The sequence below is a fragment of the Electrona antarctica genome, assembly GCF_951216825.1.
Source record: "Electrona antarctica genome assembly, chromosome: 23".
NCBI classification, from domain to species: Eukaryota; Metazoa; Chordata; class Actinopteri; order Myctophiformes; family Myctophidae; genus Electrona; species Electrona antarctica.
The window spans coordinates 9,578,035-9,605,826 of record NC_136804.1 but is presented as its reverse complement, the minus strand read 5'-3'; the positions used below and the strand labels follow the sequence as shown (position 1 = coordinate 9,605,826).

The 27,792-nt window shown below is 45.7% G+C and overlaps 1 protein-coding gene across 1 annotated transcript; it reads left to right on the top strand.

Annotated features, from left to right (window-relative positions):
* The first annotated feature begins 3,639 nt into the window (after positions 1–3,639).
* LOC306916801 (NUAK family SNF1-like kinase 1) lies at positions 3,640–24,914 on the top strand. Its single transcript, XM_079494833.1, has 8 exons — positions 3,640–3,822; positions 3,945–4,304; positions 11,333–11,453; positions 13,488–13,639; positions 18,787–18,852; positions 19,088–19,207; positions 22,480–22,612; positions 23,543–24,914. The coding sequence occupies exons 1-8, from the start codon at positions 3,811–3,813 to the stop codon at positions 24,709–24,711; spliced, it is 2,133 nt and encodes a 710-aa protein (XP_079350959.1). The 5' UTR covers positions 3,640–3,810; the 3' UTR covers positions 24,712–24,914.
* Positions 24,915–27,792: the final 2,878 nt, after the last annotated feature.

Sequence of the window (27,792 nt, the reverse complement as noted above, 5' to 3'; positions counted from 1 at the left end):
TTTGATTCCGGCTGGGGGGCGCTGTAGGCGTGTTCTCTCCTCCGAGTCATCAGTGCCCATACCCTATAGGTGGGGTTGGCAAAGGGGTCTTTCAGTGTGGATTTTGCATGTTCTCCCCGTGTCCCTATAGGGTAGGTACCCTCACAAAAACATGCAGTAAAAAGAAGCGGCTTGGAATCCTCATGCATAGAAGGAAGCATGAGGTCAGTCCATTGCTCTCCCCAGCTTGGCAGAGGGAGTGTAGCGCCCATGATTACATTAGAGACACTGGGTGAAAAAAAGGGTTATAAAAATCGTGGGATTTTTGAACACTGAATATCCAGAACCTTTCTATCAAACAGCAGCCCTCAAGGTATTGCAGTTGGTTAGTTGGCCGTGTTTGGGGGAGGTAAGCCGTGCGAGGAGGCTGCACTGGCAACTCCTATAGGCTGGGCACTGGGCAGTGCCTGTCAGCAGAGGGTGTTGAACAGTCATTGGGGTTAACAGTAGAGGCAAAACACAGAAATGTGTGTGGAAGAATGAATCAGCCTGGTTGCCAGAGAAAATGTTGTCACTGTTTCCGCCTCTCAGAGTTAAATTAACACTCGGGAATGCGTAATCTTCTCATCACAATCTGTAGACTATAATAGCATAATCAATCCCAATTCAGGGAGATAAAGTTAAATTTGAATTCAGATTCAGATTCATTGTATTGTCACTTAGATGTACGGTTTAGGTACATTATGTGAAAAACGTACGCTCAGAAGCTCCAATACAATAAAACATCATAAAAACATGAAAAAACCCCCCAAAAAAACCAATCAATAAAAATAATACAATACACACAGGGCAAGGATATCAGTCCCGAAAGTGCATAGTGCTTTCTTGACTGATATGCTTGCCCTGTGTGAATATCCAGTCCCGAGTATAGAGAGCAAAGCTATGTGTGTTTGTTTAAAGTCTGACAATGTAGAATTATTTGACCTTAAGGATCGATTACACTTTCATAGTGAACCTATACGGTCTGTTTTTACACTCTCTGTGTACCTTTTGTTTCTCCCTGACCATGAGAAGCCAGACAGTCTCACAGGTGTCATGTTCTAGGGGTGAAAGGTGAAAGTAGTATTTTACTAACACCAGCACTGAAGGTTCTTCTATGCTCCTGGCAGTTTACAGACCACAGGTCATTCTGTGAACCCAAAAAGTCAGTTTGGCTCCATATCGTTACACGCTTTGAGTTAAATTCACACTCGGAAATGTTACAGTGTAACACTTTGGGCCGTCTGAAAGCCTACAGGAGAGGGGAGGGGAGGGGAGGGTCAAGGTAGGTGAACCTGTGGGAGGCTGTGTTTGTGTGTGTGTGCGTCACAGTGCGTGCGTGCATGCGTGCGTGCGTGCGTGCGTGCGTGCGTGCGTGCGTGCGTGCGTGCGTGCGTGCGTGCGTGCGTGCGTGCGTGCGTGCGTGCGTGCGTGCGTGCGTCCGTGCGTAAATCAGCTGGAGAGACAGGCTGCATGGGAGCTAGAGACTGATCACCAGTCGAAGGCACCATCAGTCATCTGACGACATTTATGAATCTGATAATGTAAATTACAAAAACACCCAAAGAGGATATAGGTCTACTGTAAGGCCATCAGCAGTCAAAAAACACTTCAGTATGGCATACAGATACATGTGACTATGATTTGCATATGTGTGCATTTCTGCATACAGGTACCCGGCCTTTTTCGATGGGCACGATGTGTGTGTGTGTGTGCATGTGTGTGTGTGTGTGTGTGTGTGTGTGTGTGTGTGTGTGTGTGTGTGTGTGTGTGTGTGTGTGTGTGTGTGTGTGTGTGTGTGTGTGCGCTTGCGTGCAAAAATAAATTGGTTTTATAGTAATTTCCCAGGGGACATATATTGGGGGGTGGGTCTAGCTTGACTATATGTTACAGTGTCTCACCCCCCAACGCCCCTCTCACACACACACACACACACACACACACACACACATGCACACACACACACACACACACACACACACACACAAACAAACACACACGCCATTTGAAAGCACTCTGTAGTGTAGAACACAGACCACATGTGGGGGGCACAGCAAGGACATATTCTCCTGTGTCTTACAGTACAATAGCCCACAATGGCATCGGGACAGGAAACGAATTACTATGGGTTATATGTAAGCCTAGTATGCAAAGTGCATGGGGGGGCACTAGACACAGTTGTTGAGACATTTCTCTATGTCCCCAGTTGTGTCCATGCATCTGTCACTCACATATAAATGACATTGAGGCATGCTGGTATGTGTATTATTATTATTTTTTATCAGATTCAGATACATGTCTGTATTTCAGATACAGCTTTGTTTGTGTCATGAATGTTTACTAGGCCTACTTAAAATGTTACTTCGCAAGATCCAAAATGTAAGAGGTTGATTATCTTATAGCTGGTTGCAGTTGCAACTTGCTGATGAATCTGAATGTGTTTTATTTGGAATTTTGGATTGAGGTATAATTTAAGAGACTCTTAACTATGTTGTTCTCTGTGGAGTGGCATGACGTGGGTTAGGCAGGTTACAGTTAAAAGAAAAACACTGCTACTTAAATTAGATGTGAGCTGGACCAGTGTGTAACAACTATTAGTGCATATCTGGTTCATAAAAAAACGACTCTTTAGCAAGAACATCAATGTATCTAAAAAGTGGCTATAACCATTTTAAAGAGTTCAACAAGGTTTCCTATAAACCTGCAGTTTATAAACGTATGGTTTATAGAACAATTGTGTAATTGCATCGTAGCCTATATTGTAGGCTAATTGTTCTGGTTTGTAGGCTAATTGTTCTGGACATCTGCAAATGTCTTGATTTATTAGGCCTACAGTCAGAGAGAGAGATTGATTGATTGATTGATTGATTGATTGATTGATTGAAAAATGTATTAACAGTTTGCAGAATTACAGTACATTTCAAGCACAAACTCAATACAAAGGCTGTTAACTGTGAGTGGACGACCCAATTAAGCATTACACTTGTTTCCAATAGGGTCCACCATGTTCAAATCATCAAAAACATTTAGAGACGTACAAATAGACACTTCTATATAGACAAAGGACAGAACAGGAATTCATCATAAAGGAGGTAAAAAGGGAAAAGAAACATATACAGTGAGGGGGGAAAAAGGGGTGGGCGGTGGGGGGGATTCACGTTCAGCTCCGTTAATTTGTTTGTTTTCCTTGGAAAACAAACAAACGAGAGAGAGAGAGAGAGAGAGAGAGAGAGATACCGTACCGTGCGTGCTCTTCCTAAACCCCGCCTCCGCGGTCCCTACTACAGGCTGTGGTCCAGGTCCAGGTCCACACACAACACACAACACACACCCCCTCCTCTCCTCTCGGCGCGTGTGTGAGTGTGTGTGTGTCACTGTGAGTGTGTGAGAGAGAGAGAAGGAGCAGAGAGGCTGCTCAGTGCTCAGAGGATATATCAGACTCTGCTGCTTGAAACGGAGCTCATTATGAGACTGGAATGAACCTAATCGCACCCAAACAACCCCAGCGCACCGTACGGAGGTGTTGATTCAGCACAGCAAGTTGATCTCCTCCTGCACAGCCTCCGCATCGGGGATGCTTTAAAGACGAGAACCTCTATACTAAAAAGAGAAACGCCGGTTTTGGTATTGTTTTGTGTGTGTGTGTGCGCGCGCCGCTGTCTCTCAGCTCTCTCGGGGATTTATGGGGGTGCATGGAAGCTCCCTAGCTGTTTTTTGACAGCATCAACTGCATTTCCATAATCGCTGCACAAAGGGGGGACAACGCCTTCACACCCCTTTTAAACCCTGCAAATGCACGCAAGTGTAAGGCTATATCCCTATTATTCTCATGCATGGTCCGTAGAGTCGGGACAACTTTTTTTTTGGTGGGGGGAGTGCTGCATTAAAACATCGCTTATTTATTGATTGATTGATTGATTGATTAGATGACGATGGAGACCGTGCACGGGAGGCTCCACACGCGCCGGCGCTCCAGCGGAGGCAGCAGCAGCGCCGAGGCCGGCCCGAGTCCGGAGCTCACACAGACGTGGATGCAGGAGGAAGAGGAGGACCAGCAGCAGCATCCTCCGTTACCTGTGGACTACCCTGCCGGCGGTCCCGGCCCCGTCGACGGTCCGCCCTCCTCCTCCCCGCCGGAGGACGGCGGGTGGTCCGCCGGCGGCTCCTCCGTGAAGAAGCACCACCACAAGCACAACCTCAAGCACCGCTACGAGCTGCTGGAGACCCTCGGAAGGGGCACCTACGGCAAGGTGAAGAAAGCCATCGAGAGGCACACCGGTAGAGTGGTAAGCGAGCCTCTTTATTCAATTCAAACCGGGGGGTATCGAAATATCCTAAAGCAGTGGTTTTCAACCTATTTTATTTCATATCAAGGCCCATTATTTATTCGGAATTTAAGCCACGGACCACCAATTGATGACATTTAGCCTCTTAGACCCAAAACTATAGAATGTTTTGTTGTCGTTGGATTGGATAAGATTTAGTTTTGTCCACAATTCCATGCTGCATTGATGTGGTAGGCCTATACTGGAGAGATAAGGCAGACGTTGGATCAAAATAAGAAATATTTTACATGCTCTAATTGTAGACTCCTTGTAAATTAAGTAGCATAATGTTTAACAATAATTTAACTCTTGAGAGCGTGAAATTAAACCAAATGGACCCTGATGCTCTCAAGAGTTAAATATCTAATAAGATTTGGTTCTCAACTCTCCATGCTGGGGACCCCCTGGAACCCCCTCAATAACAACTGGTGGTCCCCGGACCACTGGTTGAAAACCATTGTCCTATAAAGTGTTGATTAATTTAACTCCGAGAGTGTATGTCTACAGATACAACCACATTGACCCTCATTTGGTTCCATTTTGTAGCTACACACACTCTCAGTCTTAGAGTTACAACATATTGATTAAAGGCTGGCCTGGCTTTCGTCCCAGTAGGCACCTTTAAGTGGGGGTGCCTGCCGGTGTCATTTGGGTCGATGTGTAAACACGCCGCAAATGGAAGCCGCGTGGGTTTGCAGCTCGTTTTAAATTCAGTCTGGAGCATGGCTGCTGTATTTCTTAATCGATATCATTTACTTTCACGCAGCCTTTTGACAGGGAACACGTGTATAGGAGGTTCAGCCAAACCATTTGCATTTTCTAATCACCCCGCCACTCAGTCAGATTAGATAAGATTCAGTTTGGTATTCCAATTCCACCTTACCATACCTTATTGATTTGTTGATAGTATAGCCTATCTCCTCAAGACAGACTTAAGTTATGACCATATACCCTACAAACATCTAGCCATTAGTTGACCTACTCTGGTTCAAAGTTCATACAGTAGCCTAGATGTAGACACATTTGACAACCAATGCCACAACTTTCACAAGATAATACAATGCGTTTTAACTTTTAGCACAATCACTCACTGATGTGTATTTGAGTCATTTGACTGCACATAGAAAATGTTGGAGAAAAACAAGACCTCCATTTGAATGTGTGAATGGGGCAATTGTGTGTTCCTATCCAAGTCTGACACCTATGTGTGAAGGAAGGAGAGAGGATTTTTCAGAAGGGGTGAAGTATAGGACACACGCACGCGCGCACACACACACACACACACACACACACACACACACACACACACACACACACACACACACACACACACACACGCACGCACACACACACACACACACACACACACACACACACACAGCTATCCTGGCTAACGAGCAGAAACTTCGCACCAAGTTGCTATCTTTAAGTTGCCCCTGCAAATGCATGTTGATGACATCAGAGTGCCTAAGGAAGAAATGATATGAATTTCTCACCAGGCTCGCTACAGTAGGAGTATGGGGTCAGGAACACTTCCTGACTGTTATGTGTGTTTGTCCTGTGATTGAGGGCTAAATGTCCCCATTTTTTGCTTAAGTTTTAGGCTTAAAAATGTGCGAGACAGAGAGTGTAGTGCACACATCAGAGACAGTACAGGCCTATATGACAAACCAAACGGTCATAATTCCAGACAGATAGGCTAATAATTATCAATAAGGCACCTTCTCCGCGCCCAGACAGTAGTTTACAAACAGCAGCAAACGGGGATTATTAGGCTTCCTGTGACTCATTTCACCTCAGTCACCGGCTATCGTACTATGCAAAAGCTGTTGCTGGATTCTGAGTCAACCATTGTGCATGCACAGTTGAGTTGTCATGACTCTCTGTGTGTGTGCGTGTGCGTGTGCGTGTGCGTGTGCGTGTGTGTGTGTGTGTGTGTGTGCGTGTGCGTGTGTGTGTGTGTGTGCGCGTGCGTGCGTGCGTGTGCGTGCGTGCGTGTGTGTGTGTGTGTTTGAGCCTATATTTGGTCTGGGGACCAAGTCTAGATCCTCTCCTTCCAGTAAAAAGCCCCTGTTTTCATCATGTCGATTTAAAGCTGAAAATCTCTGAAAAGACATGTTTTGTTTATCTGAATGCAACCCTTTAATGTAATTGACTGGTAAAGTAGGCTAGTTACATACTTTATAACCTAAATGTGGTTATGACCCATTGTTTAGAATCCACATTCTAGTATATGCTATAACCAGCAGGCTATATATAAAACACACTAGCAAGACCGTTTTGCAGTGAACTATAATCAAATGTATGCTCTGTCGCATGACAGTGTCACGCACTGAAAATCAGCCGATCTATACGCTCACAACGTGGCACTCGACGTGGTGGGAGTTTGCAGATAGGCTATTTTCTGTGCGCGACACCGTCACAAGACAAAATATGAATCAGGCTTAAATTAGGCTTGAGTGAGCGAGAGAGTTATGTAATTACAGTGGCTTTATGACTTTCCCTGGTGTTAAAGGGCAATAGGATGTGCAGCTTGACATTGCAACAGGAAGGAACACTTCTTGAAGTGTACTTGTGCAGTTATGCTTGTGCTGCATGATGTGGGCACTCTGTATGTATATCACTGTAGCCTATATGTGTGTGTGTGTGTGTGTGTGTGTGTGTGTGTGTGTGTGTGTGTGTGTGTGTGTGTGTGTGTGCGTGCGTGCGTGCGTGCGTGCGTGCGTGCGTGCGTGCGTGCGTGCGTGCGTGCGTGCGTGCGTGCGTGCGTGCGTGCGACCGTGCGACCGTGTCTGCATTCACTATTAGTTGTAATGGCCCTGCTAGGAATAGCATCTGTTATATGATTGCACTGTCTGTCACCCCATCCATTCAGTAAGTTCATCGTATATCTCCTGCTCCTACTACAGTAGGTAGGCCTTGCATTGTGACACTATACATGCATTGGACACGTGTGTATTCACAATTCATATCGGCATCACATGGGCTTGAACAAAGATGTTGCAAGTGCTTCGCATATTGTATATTGTACTACAGCACGTGAATGTGCGTGTGCGTGCGTGCGTGCGTGCGTGCATGCGGGCGTGCGTGCGTGCGGGCGTGCGTGCGTGCGTAACAGCAGTAGCACTATAATGTGGCCCAGGGCTAGCGCTCCTTTCCTATGAGCCAGCTGGCATGCATGGGTCTCACTACACAAGTCAAGGTAGCCAGTATAATGATCCACAGCCTCAGGCTTTAAGCCAGGGTAATGCAAGCTAGCCAGGGGAAGGGTGTGTCTGCTCCTGCCTTTAGCATTGTCTCTGCTGAACAGACACACAGCCACCAGAACGGCCTTTTAACGAGTCTAACTCTGATGCGATGAACGCGACTCCACCCAGCTCTGTGGGAAACTCCTGTAAATTATATCAACGCTGCGCTCACTTAAATGGCTTCTGAACTTGCTGATGCGGTGAAGGCAGCCCTATTTAGAAGGGATTTACTTGTACTGTGTGGTAGCTTTTAAATGGATTAATGAGCTTTACACGATGGCTGCGTGCCTTTGTCCTAAGAGGGTTTTGATGACTTGATGTGGTGGATGCTGCGGTGTTAAGTGTAATCCATCCATCGCTCTTAATGCATGGGATTCTGTGAGATCAGCATCGGCTGAAAGTGAGAAAGGATTCAAGTTTCTCAGCGCTGCTAATCTGCTGCGTTTTGGCTTCTCTGTAGATCACATTAGAAAGAAAGTAAAGACATGCTGGATGATGAGAGAGGGTGTTGCCTTTGCCTGGAATATAGAATAGAATAAAATAGAATAGAAGTCCATGTGGAAATGTGCGTTTTTGAGATCATCGTGGTACAAACAAACAAAAACAGACAATATATAATTGTACATATTCAAACACCCAAGTTGTGTTCCGGTTCACAATCAAATGTAGAAGTGCAAAAAGCCCAACACATATGGGCTTCACACACATCAGTGAGGCTCAAAACATGATAACATATCAGGAAATGATGTTATGAATTGTACTTGTATTGAAAACCAGACACAGACTAAATATCCTTTTTGGCAAAAAGGAATCATATATAAATACATTACTATGTCGTTACTTAACAATAGCCTGGCAGCTGTTATCATTATGCAAGCAACAACAGACAAGTTCTCGTCTTATCTGAACTCATTGCATAATTGGCCGAGGAATGGGCACCCGGCGCCACGGTGCGCGAGCAAAGCTACCAGTGGAAATATTTCCACTTTCCTGCACTTTGTCACCAGTTCGGTCTCCTGATTCCCCTAAAAGGAGGGGGGCTGGGCCCAGGCTTGTGGGGCCATGAGTTACGCATGCCAAAGAGGAAGTACATTTCACCAGCCACTTCCTGCCCCATGCAGTACCCTGAGTCACGTGTGCGACTTCCTGTGGATTAAGTCGTAGACGTAGTGTTTTAACCACCATCAACCTGTCGTCACTATTTTTGGCATGTCATTATAGCCAGTCTACAAGACTGTAGACTGGCCATTTTAGCTATTCATCGTACAATGAAGTATGTAGGGCTGAAGTGGTTAAAGGTATATTCAGTGATTTGACTTAATCTAAATATCACTTATTTTCTGGATAATCCCCCCTACTATAGAGTGTGCTGACCATATAAGGAGTTCCTCCCTGTCCCCAGTGAGCCCCTGGGGTCAAAAAACCCTAGTTTCAGTTTTGGTGGCGGGTGGCAAAGCCTTCATCCAATCAGGATGACAGGGGCCTTTCTCCAATCATGATCGAGTGGGGGCGGGCCTTGGTGCACATGCTGTTGGCCTGTTGCACCCCACTGTAGAGCGTGCATGTGCACATTTTGTTACCGGGGCGGACTGGGTGGTTTTCCAAATCACTCAAATCACTGAATGCTCCTTTAATGCACACACGATATTAAAAGTGTGTGTCATTCAGCATTCACACTCTGGGTACATATTGTACTTCAACATACGTGACATATACGCACACAGCCACACACACACACACACACTATGTGCCCACGCACAAACATGACACATTCCCTGTTCATTGTTTGCAAACGCAGCGGAGTGATAAAGTGACACTCGAGAGGCCGGTCAGGGCTATATAGACTGGCTGGCTGGATGGAGAGGCCGGTCAGGGCTATATAGACTGGCTGGCTGGATGGAGAGGCCGGTCAGGGCTATATAGACTGGCTGGCTGGATGGAGAGGCCGGTCAGGGCTATATAGACTGGCTGGCTGGATGGAGAGGCCGGTCAGGGCTATATAGACTGGCTGGCTGGATGGAGAGGCCGGTCAGGGCTATATAGACTGGCTGGCTGGATGGAGAGGCCGGTCAGGGCTATATAGACTGGCTGGCTGGATGGAGAGGCCGGTCAGGGCTATATAGACTGGCTGGCTGGATGGAGAGGCCGGTCAGGGCTATATAGACTGGCTGGCTGGATGGAGAGGCCGGTCAGGGCTATATAGACTGGCTGGCTGGATGGAGAGGCCGGTCAGGGCTATATAGACTGGCTGGCTGGATGGAGAGGCCGGTCAGGGCTATATAGACTGGCTGGCTGGATGGATCATCTTGAGAGGCCGGTCAGGGCTATATAGACTGGCTGGCTGGATGGATCGTCGGCCAGATCCAAGTCGCACAGCGCGAGTGCTTCTTCTTATGGAACATCTATTTATATCTGGCTCGCGTTCGGAGGTCTCCTGTGTGCTGTGCTCCACTGGATGTCCTTCCACAAACCCAGATTTCTCTCCCAAGGTTGATATAGGCTATCCCTTCGCCTTACGCAGAGAGAGGGGGTGTGGGGGGGGGGGGGAGTCTTAGCCTACTTTGCAGAAAAGCTGGTTTTGATACGTCGTGGATGCAGACACAGTATAATAAGTTACTGTGATACGCCAGGGAGGAAAGCAACGGTGGGATGTGCTGCGCCTGTAGTGCTTAACCAGTTATGCGCTGTATGACTTCACACTTTGCTATTTTTGAGTGGTGCAAACCACTCCAACAACCAGCTTTGTCTGTACCCGTGTATGTACCCGTGTACCTGTGTACCTGTGTACCTGTACGTGGCCCCACGTACAGGTGAGCATGGTTGCTATGGTTAGTGTGTGACGTCACTGCACCACTCAGTTCACACGGGTGTGATTTTTGAAGAAAGGAAAGAGATTGAAAACATTTGACATTTTTGCAAAATGTTTGTAAAATGACTTGCCCAAAATAGGAACTCCAGGTTTAAAAGCCCAGGCTGAACAGAAGTTTATGTAGCATCTCAATTCAGCTACTGAACATCTGCGTATACATATTATATACGTCATCCACCGTATTTATTATTGTAATACTTTCGCATATTATTCCTCATACACATGCCACTTCTTTGTAATGCTGTTCATACAAATACCAAGTGAGAGTCCTGGCTTGAACCTTACATTTCACACTTAAACATGACGGGATCCCACAAGGCTATATCTTAGTCTGCTCATTTATTCCCTCTACCAAATCTCTTCGCTGAAAACAGCAGATCTACAAGCTCACAAGACATCGCAAAACACTTTGTGCATCTGCTGAGTGTTCGCCCCCAGGCTGGGATTAATGTGGATCAGATTGATTATCCAAATGCTAAACGAGACAGTAATGTGATTTAATTAATGTAAATGACGATCCAGTAGACCTTAGACTCAGGTGTTGAAAGATAGGCCCTTTGACCTTTTTGACCCAAGCGACACGGCACCAGAGAGGACTAACCCTGGTCAATAATCTGTACCCATTACGTTTATCTTTTTTATTGAGCCGATGTTTGAAGAGGCTGTTGGGATTCAAGTTCCAGTATTGACACTGTTGGCCAGGATGGGGTAAAATAGGTGCATATGGCTTTGTCTGATGACTCCGACTGGAGGTTGACCCATGTCAGACGCAGCATAAATGGGGCTTCGCAGTGTACACGCATACTGTATTTACAGTGTATTAACATAACACCCTTTGTCCTTCTGTCCATTCCTTTCTATGCTTCCTTCAGGTGGCCATCAAGTCCATCAGGAAGGAGAAGATCAAAGACGAGCAGGACATGGTTCACATCAGGAGAGAGATAGAGATCATGTCAGCCTTACGACACCCTCACATCATCTCAATATATGAAGGTATATGTCTGTGTGTGTGCGTGTGCGTGTGCGTGTGCGTGTGCGCGTGCGCGTGCGTGTGTGTGTGTGTGTGTGTATGTGCGTGCGTACGTACGTACGTACGTGCGTGTGTGTGTGTAGAAACCAGAGAAGATGCTCATAGACCATCTCCACTATCACCCTCCCTGACATCTCACATATGTTGTTTATCATTAGCTTAGCAACAAGGGAACATAGATACAAGGACACATAGATACAAGGACACACACACACACACACACACACACACACACGCACGTGCGCGCGCGCACAAAGGAAAGTCAAACAACATGTGTGCATGCATAGTACACAGTGTTTCTGTCAGTGCAGTGCATGACATCAGCTGACTGCCCTGAAGACAGAGGGCTTGTAGCAGCCGTGTTTATTTGTTGTGGTTTTGGAGCAGGCCCCGGGAACAGCTACAAGAACCGTATAGACACCTCATAAAGTTTCACGCCAACGGCTCGCTGTGTCTCCAATAAACCGTTCCTGCTGTGTGGCCATGCCTTACTGCTTAGCTGTGTGACAGTCGAGGGGTGCCTTTTATTTTTTGGGGGGGGGTGGGGTGGGGGTGTCATTCACTGGTTGCTGCGTGGCGCTGGGATCGTTTAGTTAATCCATTGAGACCTGGAACGCATCCATGTCACGTTAGCGTTTAACCACATTAACCATTAACCCATTTTGGGCGGGAACCCCTTTTGGTGTTTTAAACATTATGTTATAATTTAGCTATTGAAAAATAGCAGATCTACAAGCTCATAGCGCGCCACCGAGTGGCGCGCTATGAACTTGTAGGTCTGCTATTTTTGAAAAATCGTTAAAATGTGCCTCAAATCTTTCCGAAAATTGTCATGATTTAGAAAACTTTTTTTTAATAATTTCGACGTCAGGCCTGAATGGGTTAAGACGTTGTTGAGCCACGGTTGCCAAGTGTCTGTGCTGGATGATGAACTACAGTGGGTTGCTAGGACAGGATATAAACATTTTGACAATAGAACAGAGGGAAGCAGCGAGGATGCGTCTATACTTTACCCTGACACTTGTTGATGGACACAGTGCTCTGTGAATACGGGGAAAGTGTGTCCTTTGGCAGACCTTGGGAGAAAGATCAGGCTTGAGTACAGCATCTTAACCGATGTCTACTGCTTCAGAAATGCTACGGAAAGTGAAAGAAGCGCCAAAAGCGTATGCCTTCATTCAAAGGAAACGGATAAATGAATGTTTACTTTTTAAAGTACATTTCACAATGTGCTTCAAATGCTATGTATTTGGTCTTTGGCCAAATACATATCAATTCGGGGGTCCTTGGCAAGAAAATGTATGAGAATCACTGCTGTATGGAAATGGTGTCCTTAATGCATCAAAATATTCTGTAGGCCGACTGAATTTTGTCTGCCATTTAAACACTATTAGGTCATTAGCCAAAGATAGAGAGCAAGAGTGCGAGAGAGACAGATGGCTAGAGAGAAGTGGTGAAACCCATGTCGTCACAAGTAGGCCTGTAGCTATGTGGGACAGCCACTGGCACACTCAATGTGACCCACTCCAAACACATTATTCAAAGTCACTTCCTAATATTATGACTCCAATGACCTGAATATCAGGAAAGTACTTTTTTGTGTTACATCTCCAGTGTTAATTTAACATTTTGTTTGCAGTTTCAGAGATAATTTAACACTCAGGACTTTGTACACGTGATAGATTATGCTGATTTAGAATCTTTCTTTCCATAACCATGCACATCCATTCCACACGTGTGTGCGTCATAGGTGCACGGGATATCCTGTCATGTTCATAAATGTATGGATAATGTAGGGTTGGGCAGTTAACAGACTGTATATCGACACAGATGTTTAGAGCTAATAACCAACTTAATCTTGCTCATGTAGATCTGCTCTTTTCACATTTATTTTTATTTTTTTAATCATTTTTCATTTATCGTAATCAAGGCAAACGTCTCTCTCTCTCTCTCTCTCTCTCTCTCTCTCTCTCTCTCTCTCTCTCTCACGCTGCCAGTGTTTGAGAACAAGGACAAGATCGTGATCGTGATGGAGTACGCCAGCAAGGGGGAGCTGTACGACTACATCAGCGAAAGACGGCGGCTCAGCGAGAGAGAGACGCGGCACTTCTTCCGGCAGATCGTGTCTGCGGTTCATCACTGTCACAAGGTATTAAGCCCAAGTCTGAGGACGCACAGGGGAGGGAGGGATGGATGCTAATACTCAAGTAAAGTACATTTATTAACACATTTAAAGCCAGGCGTTTCTTCGGGCGCCCTTTCATCTGTGCCAGGCAAAAACTATTAAAAAAAACTACAAAAAGCGGACCCTGTGACGCGGCTCTTGAACCGGAAATATTAGCCGACGCTGTTCCCGGTTTGACCCTTCACTAGCATGAAACGTGCTGGTTTGACCCTTCACTAGCATGAAACACGCTGGTTTGACCCTTCACTAGCATGAAACACGCTGGTTTGATAGGTAGGGGCGGATGGAAGGAGGGAGGGAGGGAGTGAGGGAGGGAGGGAGGGGTGGATGGAGGGAGTGAGGGAGGGAGGGGTGGATGGAGGGAGTGAGGGAGGGAGGGAGGGAGGGGTGGATGGAGGGAGTGAGGGAGGGAGGGGTGGATGGAGGGAGTGAGGGAGTGAGGGAGGGAGGGGTGGAGGGAGGGAGGGAGGGAGGGGTGGATGGATGGACGGAAACATTACTTCATCATGGGGATGGGAAGCGGTTGTCCTGCGCCCCTCTCACCTCATCAGTCTACTTCCTGCATGGGAACCTCGTCCTCACCCTTCCTTCATTCAACCACTCTTCCTCTTCCCACCTCTTCTTCTATACACACCCACACCCTCCCTATTGGTCATCCCCTCTGCTGTCACAAGCACACGCACGCTTGTATTGCTATACTTACGAGGACGTCAGCATTTTAGGATGGCCATTTTATGAATACTATTATTATATGTAATAATAATTATTATTATTATTTATTTTACAATAAAACAACCATTTATCTTGTGAGGACCAGGACAATATTGTCCTCTATGTCTCTATTCCTCAAATTCTACATTTAGCTGTCACAAATATAGTAATTAAATTCACACAGACACACACACACACACACACACACCTATATCCTCCTCTCTCACTGACTGTGTTCTGTGGTTCGTCATACAACGGGCTGGGTTTCCTCCCAGCAGCGGCGGTCCTATGATGATGTCACCGCTGTGTGCAACTGTGCATGGTGCTGATGTCATCATCGTGGTCCCTACCAGGCCAGGACAGACACCACGTGTCTGAATGAAAGACAGGGGGGAGGTGCTGCTGACTGACTGACTGACTGACTGACTGACTGACTGACTGGCTGGCTGACTGACTGGCTGACTGGCTGGCTGACTGGCTGACTGACTGACTGAGTGGCTGGCTGACTGACTGACTGACTGGCTGGCTGGCTGGCTGACTAACTGGCTGGCTGACTGGCTGACTGACTGACTGACTGACTGACTGACTGATTTTGTCGACTAAAACTATGACGAAAGATGTTCGTCAACTACCATTTTACGCTGAGGAAAACGGAATAAAAAATGAAATAAAACTGAGCCATGATGACTAAAACTATGACTAAATGTATTGACAATGTTGTCAACAAATAAAAACTAGGCTAAAATATTGGGGAGGAACTAGTGGAGAATCCAGTAGAAGTAAAAGACAAGTCATTTTATGCTTGGTTGCATGCTGAAAATAGCAGATCTACAAGCTCACAACACAAGCTACAAGCTTGTGAGCTTGTAGATCGGCTATTTTCAGCAAGTGTAAAATCAGCCATTATGACGTCATCAAGGCCCGCCAAAAAAAATAATTTAGAGGACGAAATCTGTTTTAGTCGACAGTTGACTAACATCTTATATTTAGTCAACTAAAACTAGACCTAACACTAAAACATTCCATGTGACTAAGATGTGGCTAAGACTAAATGAAAATTATTCAAAAAACGGACTAAAACTAAATACAACATAACAACACTACTGTACAGTATATGCCGCGTTCAGACTCGCAGCTACAGTTGGGTGCCACCGATACTGTCCCTTATCATTTGACCCATTTAGGCCTGACCTCAAAATTTAAAAAAATCCTTCTAAATCCTCCAGTTTTCTGAAATAAATATTTTCACGATTTTTCAAAAATAGCAGACCTACAAGCTCATAGCGCGTCACTCGGTGGCGCGCTATGAGCTTGTAGATCTGCTATTTTTCAATAGCTAAATTATAACATAATGTTTAAAACACCAAAAAGGGTTCCCGCCCAAAATGGGTTAACTGTCCTTTTGCGCAAACCTCAGCAAAAAGAAAAGGACAATATCGATGTATGTAGATACAAAAGTGATGCCTAACGTTCGTAGCAGACACCAAATCAACAAAGCTACAACCCAAGTTGAGCTGGCTTCAACTGCAGCTGCAAAGCTACAAAACCACCAAAGTGTCGCTTAACCATTCCCATGTACCGGCTCTCTTTACACAATTCCAGCTTGCGATGAGAGAAAACTAATGATTTTCATCAGCCAGTTGTTCAGCCACATTGTTTTTTCTTGCTTGTTGGACACATGCTTGACGTTAAAAAGAGTTCATGAACACCCTTTGAAGGCGTGCGCGCGCGCGCGTGCGTGTGTGTGTGTGTGTGTGTGTGTGTGTGTGTGTGTGTGTGTGTGGGAAGAGGAGACAGAAACGGTGTAGTTTGTATTAGAATGGAATCCCCATCGATGATGTCACTGGTAGGCAGGTTTCTGAACTGTCCATCGTGCACCAATGAGACCTAGAGTGAGTAGACGGAAATTGTGTTATCGCATAATGAGCATTAGTGAGGACCAATTATATGAGGTAAGGTTGAAGATGGGTCAAGTGCTCCTTCGACGGAAGAGATCATCCCATAAATGGACTGAACGTTCAGTAAAAACAATTACCAGAAAGAAGTCAGGGTTGCAAGGGCACCAGCAATACAATTAAGAAGATAAAGACAATCGTGTAAGATTGCACATCAGAGACAGAACAGTGTAGATGAGATAAGATATATATTTTTTAAATTGTTTCCTGAAGATTGGCACGGAAGGTGATGACTTGGAGCCGCATGTCTCTTCAAGCGAGTAGCTCATCCTTAAAAAAAAAATCCCCCAATGCACTAAATGCGGTTTATCGGGTTTAGCAAAGACAATGTCCTGATGAGGTCACATCCTGGCCCCTGTGTCCCACATGTGCACCAGTATTTCAAGCCATGCGGCGGCCTGGATGAGCATGTTTTTTATCACTGTGCGTAATTAAAAGACGCTCGCGTCTTCACACAGACCACATGGCAACTTGAAACGCAGAACCACAGAGCGGAGGATGAGCTCACCAGCCAGCGGAGCGCAGCACAACAACGGGGATAATGTGTGTGTGTCTGTGTGTGTGTGTGTGTGTGTGTGTGTGTGTGTGTGTGTGTGTGTGTGTGTGTGTGTGTGTGTGTGTGTGTGTGTGTGTGTGTGACGACACGTTTGCTTTTACAAGTGATTTGATGTGCGTATGGCGCAGCGACAACACAGCGTAAAACCGTCAACACCCCAACCCAGTGACAGCAATGAAATGATTATATTAATACATTTACTTAAATACTGTACTAAAGTACAATTTTACGTACTTTTAATTCACTTGTGTATTTCAGGTATTTTATATTATATTCCATTATATCTTAGAGGCAAATGTACTGTACTTTTTACTCCAATACAAATATTTACAGCAATACAAAACACACATTAACCACTTGAACCCTACATACAGTACTTACTTCGCCCAGAGCTCTACACTAGGACCCCTAATTCTTTTCCTCCTTCTACACCAGATCTCTTCGCCGAAAATAAGTGATCTACAGGTCACGTAACATATTGTGCCCTTATAGATTGTCTATGTTCGGCCCAGCAACGTTAGGGTTCATGTAGTTATCTAATAAATGATGATGTGTTATAACAGCTTAAGCTACCCAGAAGCACATTAATTAAATTAAACCAGTTTTTCCCGCTTGCCACATTGTGCAACCAGTGATGAATGCATTACTTTACAATCCAATAATGAGTACTTTTATGTTTTGTTACTGTAAGCATATGTTGATGCCAATACAGTTGTACTTTTACTCAACAGTTTTAATACAGGGCTTTTCACCACCACTATTTGATGGTATTGTACCGGACTGCCATACTGGATTCAAACGGTTATCGCTAGAACAAGTGGTTCGCAAACCTTTTTCACCCCTGTAAACAACTTTTTCAACCAAGGCACCCCTGAATTACATATAGTCACTTTATAGAACCTTAAACCTTTGTCATATGTGACAGTTTCTGACTGAGTCTAATTGTCATTGCATTTTCTTTCAGGTCATGTGTCATGTGAAAGCACGCAATCATAGCTTCAAATTGACATTATTGGTTGTTCAGTTTGACCCAGCAGTTGTGGAGATATGGCTTATAGAGTCATGTCTTGCAGAAAACAGCGAGTTGAGAAATTAGGCTTGAAAGGTTCACTTCTGTGGACTATTACACAATAACAAATTACAAATAAAAAGGTTAGTCTTAGTTAGTCTTGCTGCCATGACTGTCTCTGTATCAAAAATAATCACATATTACAGTATGTAAATCTTTCACAAGGAAAACTAATAGTCGTTTCCATTTACGACATAAAATAACTTCATACTAATCACTTGATCCCCAGCTTGTAGATCAGCTATTTTAGGCGAGGAGGTTTGGTGGTCCGTCTTATCTTACTATAACTAACTAACTAAGTATAGAGGGTTTAAGTTGCTGAACTGAAGTGATATTGATAAATTCCAAATATTATCGGAAGTATTCTGCTGCAGGGGTGACACAGGGGTGAAAAATGGGTTACAAAATCGTGGGATAAAAAAAATAAAAAGGAATTATTCTGCTGCACCCCTGGACTGGCATCACGGCACCCACTTTGAGAAACCCTGCGCTCGAACATATAGTACATTCAGACAGTTCACAAAACTAGACACCTATTTTTTTTAGTTGCTTAGTTTTTATTTATTAGCCTTTATTGGTTGCGTTATTAGATGTTCCTGTTCTCCCTTTGAGCTTCTTTGGTAGTGGGTACTGTATTTATGAGCGTTGCATGTTTGTCCTGTTATTGTCTTGTATTCATTGTTACTGGCAGAGCTGTGTTACTTAGCTGTGTTATTCTCTTGTCTTGGCCAGTTCACACTTGTAAAAGAGACTTCAGTCTCAATGTGGTTTTTACTGGTTAAATAAAGGTTGCGTCCTCTTTTTTGTGTTGTTTTTGTAGAACGGCGTGGTCCACCGGGATTTGAAACTGGAAAATGTTCTTCTGGATGAAAACTGCAACATAAAGGTACGGTCTCAACTCCAGACGAAAACTACTTTGCAATATAAAATTGCGTTTAGTCCTGATGATGTGAATTCCCCCATAGAAAATGATGCTACAGAGTAAATCACGTTCATTATGCAAAAGTAGTAGACAGACGATGCATTTTAATTCATATTTTGGACCCTGGACCCTACTACTATCCAAATAAGGCTAAATATTAATTGTATTTATTCTTAATCGCATATTGTCCCTCTGGCAGATTGCTGACTTCGGCCTTTCGAACCTGTATCATAAAGACAAACTTCTGCAGACGTTCTGTGGCAGTCCACTCTATGCTTCCCCGGAGATCGTCAATGGAAGACCCTACCACGGGCCTGAGGTACAGTACACCACACACACCACTCTGTTCAAAACCTTCACTCATATTCAATGGAAGACCCTACCACCAGCCCTGAGGGTGGTGAGGCAGCCCACACTCTACTGAATTCAAACCGCTTACAAAAATGGTGGTGGTCTCTCTTGCAGAACATTTGAATCCCCTCATCTAGACTGAGTGGCAAAACTTTGAGCAGCATGGAACGTTGTGGAGTTTGGAAGCGATTCGTTGGAAATCACTCAATGGTCCTTCGTAGCATCTGTTTCTAAATGGGACGTTGCGTTATTGAAAATGATTCAAAACTCTGACACTTATATAATCACCTGCATGGAATGTCTTGACAGAAAGTAGCTCATAACAGGTCTGCGGTGGATTTTTATGAAACAAACACTTTGCAGATAGAAAGAGGATAATTCAGGCTTTCCGTACCACTGGTGAGTTTAACGTTGTTTAATACAATCAGACAGGACTTTTCAGTTTGGATTTACAGTATGGGCTGTCAAGGCCACAAAGTAATTTTTTGCCTCTCAGTAGGCGTTCCCGCATAACTTCCGGATATGATGATGTCACACGCATAGCCTCTATAGTACACTCTGTGACATGGTGTGTCACAAAGTGATTAATTAACACTGTGATTCTTTTTTGGGGGGGGGCGAACCTTCGCTCGCAATCTATGTATAGGGCAGGGATCTTTCTGGGTCTCAGGGTGGAATGGCAGACATGTTACATAACAACGTGGTTCTTTCTAATCTAGATTAATGACTAAATGGGGCCTGGAAACTAGAACACTTCATTAGGGAACCAGAGCTCTGAAATAACTAGCAGTTTCCCCAAAACCACACCGCTCTCATTCTAGAGGAGGCCGCGTTTCGTTTGGTTTCTTTTTTCTTTTTTTCCTTCTTCTTTGCACGGCTCAATTGGCCAACGTTTGCCTGCCGCGCACGTCTGAAAATAGAAGTGGTGATTAAAGATGAAAATCCGGAGATGCCAGAAACGTTGAGGAAATTCCCAGACTCACTTCTCTGTAACTGACGGAGGGGACAATTTCCCAAGACAACAGGAGAGAACTCTGGCCTGACTGTAGAGAGTGTGTGTGTGTGTGTGTGTGTGTGTGTGTGTCAGACTTTTCAGCGAACACATTGTCCTACAGGAGGAAGTTGGCTTGCATTCCCTGGTTGCCTGGTCACTCGCTTGCTTGCTCGCTCAGTCGCTCGCTCTCACGTGCGCACACACACACACACACACACACACACACACACACACACACACACACACACACACACACACACACACACACACACACACACACACACACACACACACACACACACACACACACACACACACAGCAGGGGTACCACCAGACCTCTCACCGGTTTCCTGAAACTACTCCTATAAGTCTAGGGCTGGATTTTTATAGCATGACAGAGCCAACAGTCAGCACCTCAGGCCGCCCCGCCGGACCAGACACGCACACTCACACACACACACAAACACAGACACGCACACGCACACATATCTAAGATATCACTGTTCCCACTCGCTGTTATTTTATGTCTCATTAGCTTCAGCACGACTCCACCCCGACTGTGAATCTTACATAAGTGACATGTCACCAAACACACACACGCACGCACGCACGCACGCACACACGCACACACGCACACACACACACACACACAGTCACACACTATTTCCCAGGTTAGCAAGTGGAGGGACGTAACTTCCCCATGCAGGCAGCGGGTTAATCACCCATTGTTTCTGAGTTGTGATTCAAGCAGTGATTCATGCAGAGGGTATCACACCATCTAATGCCTGTCAGAGAAAGAGACGCGCGCACACACACACACACACACACACACACACACACACACACACACACACACACACACACACACACACACACACACACACACACACACACACACACACACACACACACACACACACACACACACACACACACACACACACACAGGGTATCACACCATCTAATGCCTGTCAGAGAAAGAGACGCACACTCAGCACAATGCTGAGTATTCATTCATAGAGGGAAGTGGACCCTTGCTTTATTTATTATTTATTATGTTTTTTATATTTATACGCTCGATTCACTTAAAGGAGCATTCAGTGATTTGGGTGATTTGGAAAACCACCCAGTCCGCCCCGGTAACAAAATGTGCACATGCACGCTCTACAGTGGGGGGAAGTGCAACAGGCCAACAGCATGTGCACTAAGGCCCGCCCCCAGTCGATCATGATTGGAGGAAGGCCCCTCTCATCCTGATTGGATGAAGGCTTTGCCACCCGCCACCAAAACTAGGGTTTTTTTACCCCAGGGGCTCACTGGGGACAGGGAGGAACTCCTTATATGGTCAGCACACTCTATAGTAGGGAGGATTATCCATAAAAAAAGAAAAAATAAGTGATATTTGAATTAAGTCAAATCACTGAATATACCTTTAACCACCTCAATAGTTAGTACCACCCTCAAAAACTTGACCTTTGGCTAGGTATTTGGTTTGTTCTTTTTTTCGCTACACCAAAAATCCTTACCGAAAAAAGCAGGCAAGCTCACAACACCTCACGTCAATTTATAGATCTGATATTGTTGGCAAATGTGTCGTCGTCGTCTCTCCCCCCCAGAATAGGGATGAGAGGGTTCAGGTGTTTCATGTAAAAAAAAAAGTTTCTATCACACAAGCATCTGACCCACAAGCAAGCCCCATGAGTTGATGTGTACTGTATATGTGTGCTAATCAGTTGCAGAACGTATAGCGTCACATCACCTCGCCAAGAGATTACATGAGCCTCAATCATGTCAGAAACACAAGCTGGAGAGCAATCCAAAGATGACAGAGAGAAGATAAGCATTGGCCCTTTTGCGGTGGCTTTGAAACTACTCTATAAACTGCAATGGTTATAGCTCAACAGACAGCCTAATTAACCCGCATGGCACTGTGTAAAAGCGATAAGGCCTTGCGAGTTGGCTGGCCTCAGCAGGCAAGAGGGCGAAAATCCTTGCGGTGAAACAACAAACAGAACTGCAATCGTCTGTTTCTGCCAAGACAAGCAGAGACCCTCCAAATTCCCTCGAAATAGGTCCGAGTTCATTATCATCCTCCAAAGTGCTGACAGTAATGTTGGACTAATTCACGGAGGGACTCAGTCTTTCACAGTGCTGATAAAAGTGGAAAAAATTAATGAAACCTTTAGAACTTTTTTACGAGGACTCTCCTCACAGTAGCCTGTGTTGTTGTTGTGTTGTTGTGCAGGTGGACAGCTGGGCCCTGGGGGTGCTTCTGTACACGCTGGTGTACGGAGCCATGCCGTTTGATGGAGGAGACCACGTCAAACTCATACGACAGATCAGTAACGGAGAGTACAGGGAACCCACACAGTCATCAGGTAACCTGCCAAGCATGCTCGCTGTAGCTTTAGGCCTCTCTCTCTCTCTCTTTCTCTTTCTCTCTCTCTCTGCAAAGGACTGAGCCAAATTATTTTTCTGGGGTTTCTCAAAATGAAAATAAAAAATATACCAGAACTCAGTAGCGAATGAACAGAATTACGCAACGACTTAAGTGAAACAGCCTGAAAAGTCACAGTAACCCCCACCCTCTAAATGCACACTTCCACCCACAACAAAAGAAAAACGAAAACAATGGCCAGCTTTGTCTTATGTGGCTAAAGCCATCACTCCCCTGGCAGTGTTGGTTGATGTTTAATTTAGGTCCAAGAATGTTTGGAGAAGACAATAGTCAGACGAGAGTGTGAGAACAGCCAGATGTACTGGAGATCTACCAATATGTCTGGTGACGTCTATGTTCAATGTAGTGGCTTGAACTGGGTGGAAAGAACACAAACACGTTAAAACAAACTGCAGTGCATTGCAGACGTTGGTGGCCCTTTTCTCTGCGGTTGTAGCCCCTAGCTTGGATTTAGATGTCAACAGACGCATTTTGGTAGGCAGAGATCTCTGATATGTCTGGTTAAGGCTAACCCAAACTTACTCAGAGTGCTTAGTTAACACCCATTCAAACCGGGAAATCATCCGTGTCATTTTAGATTTTAGAGCGTTGGCTATTCAAGAATATCAGATATACAAGCTCACAGCGCATCACTTCATGCCACACCGTGAGCGTGTGCATCTGCTATTCCTTTGTGTGTTTGAAGTGTTTGAAAATTTTAGTCCTAACACAAATCTTCTCTTCTGGGGGTCCCTGGTACAAAACCTTTTCAGATGTGGGTCCACGGCCATATACTGTATATATCAATTTTGAAGGCATTCCCTGTCAAATAAACATAAATCGCAACTCAGTCTTTGTGTTCCCGGCACAGACGCACGTGGGCTGATCCGCTGGATGCTGATGGTCAACCCGGAGCGACGGGCCACCGTGGAGGACATCGCCAACCACTGGTGGGTGAACTGGGGCTGGAAGAGCACCGTGTGCGACTGCCAGAGCCAACAGAGCCAGGGCTCCCCCATGCTGGCGCGCTTCATCGACTGGCAGAACCGCACGGGCGGCGGGGACTCCAACAAAGCCGGACGGGCGGAGAATACGGAACCCGCGGTGGGCCACGGAACGGCGGGGGCGCCCCACCCGGGCCGCCGAGGGCTGAAGAAAGCCATGAAGGAGAACGAGGGCGGAGGAGGGCGCCACGTGGGCTCGACGGGGGAGGACAAGCAGGGTCTCAAGAGGCCCAAGGGGATCCTGAAGACGCGCACGTCCGACCAGCGGTCGCAGAGTGTGGGGGAGCTGGAGCTCAGGCGCTCGCTGCACTTCCAAGACGGTGGCGTGACCTTCATGGTCGACGGGGACGGAGTAGGGGGAGTCGAAGAAGAGGATGAGGATCAGGTGTGCCTGGGCGGCTCGCCGGCTAAGATGGTTCCCGTTCTGCCCAAGAAGGGGATCCTGAAGAACAGCCAGCAACAGCAGCAGCAGCAGAGAGAGTCCGGCTACTACTCGTCGCCCGAGCGCAGCGAGTCCTCCGAACTGCTGGGGGGCGGCGGCGCTCTCTTGGCCGCGCCGGCCAGCTCGCCGACAAAGAGGACCACGGGGAAAAAGGGAATCCTGAAGCGCAACGGAAAGTACTCCTCGTCCATCCACGGCCGAGACGGAGGAGGAGGACACCTCCCGCCTTCGGCGTCGTTCCACGGCGAATTGGGGACCGGCGGCGGCGGTGACTTGGGTCTCTCTCGCAGCCAGTCGCGGCCTTCTGGCATGCTCTCCGATGAGATGAGCCTATCCACGGGCTCGGACTGGCCTCCCAGCACGCCGCAGCCCAACATCAGGGCCTGCATGTCGGCAGAGGACCTGCTCCAGCTGGCAGGCTTCAGGGGCCTCCAGGCCCCGGCTCCAGGGACTCTCCACGGGGGAAAGGTGAGCCAGCCGTCCCCGTGTTCGCCTGGGGACAACGGGAGCTTCTCCCTGCTGGGGGACATGGACGACGTGACCCAGGTCTATCAGAAGGCGCTGGACATCAGCTGTACGATGAGGGAGACTTAGGGATTCATGTCGGCCCGGGACAGTGGTGGACGGACACACACACACACACACACACACACGGACTGTAGAGAGGCGAAGGAAACTCGGCCACACCATGAAAGTAAACAATGTTCAAACATAGCATATATACGAACAACATATAGATCATTGCCATGTTTAGAGCCTTTTTCTTTAATTCCGGGATTGTCACTGGAAGTGTGACCTGAGAAGTATCGTTTCCCCCGTGAAAAACTGCGTGCGACCATTTCAGGCTCTGCTGCTTCACATGTTTACATCTTCCACAGAGTAAAGCTGGATTCTGTACGTTATTTCCTATGTTTTATGTTTGCTTTGTTGGACAGTGCAGTGAAGAACAGAGGAGAAGATGACATGAAACACGGGGGTGGGGGGGGTCATCACAGCCAGAATTCATAAATAATAAAACACAAGACCCCCGTTAGCCCATAATATGATTCAGTCTCAACAAACCCAACTCGAACCCTGCCTCGTGTGAATTAACTCTCACCCGAACAACGAAAGTTTCCTACTCCGTATATCCTACCGTAGCCCTGAAGTGTTACGTGGGACTTCAAAATGCCAGCACGTGCACGGATAGTCCACTCTGCATATCATGAAATTATGATCCCATAACCCTGTTAAACCTCTCCATGGACTCGCTGTATAGGCTTAACATTATTTATTTATCTAATTAATAAATGAGCCTGAGTTGTTTTATGTGTTTTACTATATGTACTTTGCTGTACACAGAGGCGACTCGTGTCACTTCATGTAATGAATGATACACAGGTAGAATGTGATATTATGCTTGAGATTAGAGCATATCATTTGTATTACTATATATAGTAACAGAAGCAGGCCTTGTGAAGTGCCTTTATCATTCAACGGTTACCATGTATAGTATTTCTTTTGACGTTTAAAGAAGACCGCTGTTGCAGCATTCTCATGGCCATAGGGGATAGGCTATCGTAAGACGAAACGAAAGGGAGAACTCACATTTTGTAGTTCAAGTGTTTGCTAGTAGCGCATCTCTCACATGCAAATGCAGCAGTTGGAAAGAAACGAGTTGCAATTGCAGAACGGCAGAAATTGCAAGAAGGCACAGTGAAAGAGAACGAGTAAGCCAGAGTGTGCAGAGCTGCAGACTTTTAGGCAGGGCTGAGGTCAGTACCGGGGGTTAATTGTGTGATTAAAGGGCGCTGTTGTTGGAAGGAAGTTGGGAGTTGGAGAAAGCGCTCCAGCCCTTCCGCCCCAGACGGAGAACTCTAGCACTCTCTTATTACCCCTGGAGAAGAGGAGGACAGGGAGAGAGGCAAGATGGTGGGGGTGGGCAGGGAGGCAGAGAGGGAAATGGAGAGCTTGGATGGAAAGAATGCTTGGAAGGGAGAATTTGCCCCCATGTTTCAGGTAACCAAAGACTGCTAGCTTTAATATTACGGAGTCATGACGAGAGCGGTGCTATATTGACTGGCCCTTTGAACTGCTATTGTGGTACCATAAAACCTTAAAAAGGCACAGTGTGTTACAGCGGTTTACTGTCAGAAGGTCTGTGTGGGTTCTATAATCCTGCTGCAAGTGTATCTGGCCAATTATATGTGTCTGGTGAAGCATGACTTGGGAATAGAGGAAAAGAGAGACGGGGAGAGGGAGGGCGGGCAGCGGAGAGAAGGAGTCACCCAGAGTGCCATTGCACTACAGAAATAACCCAGACACGCTGAGACAGAATAGCCCTGTTATTGTTGAGAAACTCAAAAGGCACGCTGCCTTCAAAATGTCAGCTATGTCGAGAGAGATAGCCCCAAGAAAAACAAACAAGATTCAGACTATGAATGCTTTTTTTTTTTTATGTCAGGGTATGCTGGATGACGAGGCCCGGTGGAGTTCGATAAGACCCACCTGCCGTATGGAATATATTTTAATGTATGGATTGTTTATGTTAACTGGATTTACAGTGCTGGAAGTTATACTATGTTAGTATTGTTTTAGTTGTTTTTTTTTTGTCTTTCTCCCCCTTCAAAATAGAGAATATTTTGTGGCTTACAGTGTTAGCCATCATAGAAGTAGCCCTTCATGTGTTCATATTGCATACTCTACATCAGTACAGCTGACAATTTTGTTCTTGAATGTTCTACAGTGGAACCAAATTAGTATGTTGTAACAAAATGCCAACTAGTTAATAAGCCATTCCTTGTACCATGTTAACTGAAAAAGGCATTGTCACGTTTTGTATGGAGCAAAAGCACAGCAGTAGCCAATTCAGCCGAGACTTCTCCAGTGGCTACTGTGTAGTTTAATAGCAGAGGGCGTATGCTTAGGCGCGGTTTGACTTTAAACGGTTTGGCCTCACAGTGAAAGCAGTGTTAAGTTTATGTTTCTGGTTGTCTGAAAACACCATGCAAAGAATTGACAAGAGAGAGAAAAATAGATTAAGTTTCACTTTCACTACTTTGCCATGCATGGCTCCAAGAGACTTACGCTTAATTTATACCGAAAATAGCAGATCTACAAGCTCACAGCGCATTATGATGCAATGCGTTTTGAGCTTGTAGATCTGCTATTTTCGGTGAGTCTTATGACGAAGTGAAAATCAGACTTTAGACTCAACCCCATTGCCTATACAGTATATGGATCTCTCCCAATGCAGAATGTACAAAAACAGGGTTTGTGGGCAGTGTCAAGCTTTTTGCTAAACGCTACGTTAAACACTAGGGAAAACTGACAAACTAAATGTATTTTTGCAATATTGTTGCAAGTATTTCATCATGGACGCTTTCTTTTCTTACGCTCTGTACCCATTTATCTTGGTATGGATAAAGCATTTTGTAATTTGTCTTTCATTTTGGTATTGGTATTTTGGTTTGCTTTTGTGCCGTGTAAAGGATTTTTTTAATCTATTTGTAACTGGTGCTGTAATGTTACTAAGAACAATATCTCGTAATACGATTAAGAGCATCATTGAAACCTGCACTTGTAGAGTGAAGGGGACATTTGTTTTCATGACATCTCTGCAACATCATCTCAATTAAACACTTTGTTTGAAATGAGCCATGCTGCTGTACATTTGTTTAATCAGCGTATGTATGC

What these genes read in the sequence shown, in the direction of transcription:
- LOC306916801 (XM_079494833.1), top strand. An exon ending in CATCATCTCAATATATGAAG is followed by an intron (nt 11,454 to 13,487) that starts GTATATGTCTGT and finishes TCACGCTGCCAG; the next exon opens with TGTTTGAGAACAAGGACAAG. An exon ending in GGAACCCACACAGTCATCAG is followed by an intron (nt 22,613 to 23,542) that starts GTAACCTGCCAA and finishes TTCCCGGCACAG; the next exon opens with ACGCACGTGGGCTGATCCGC.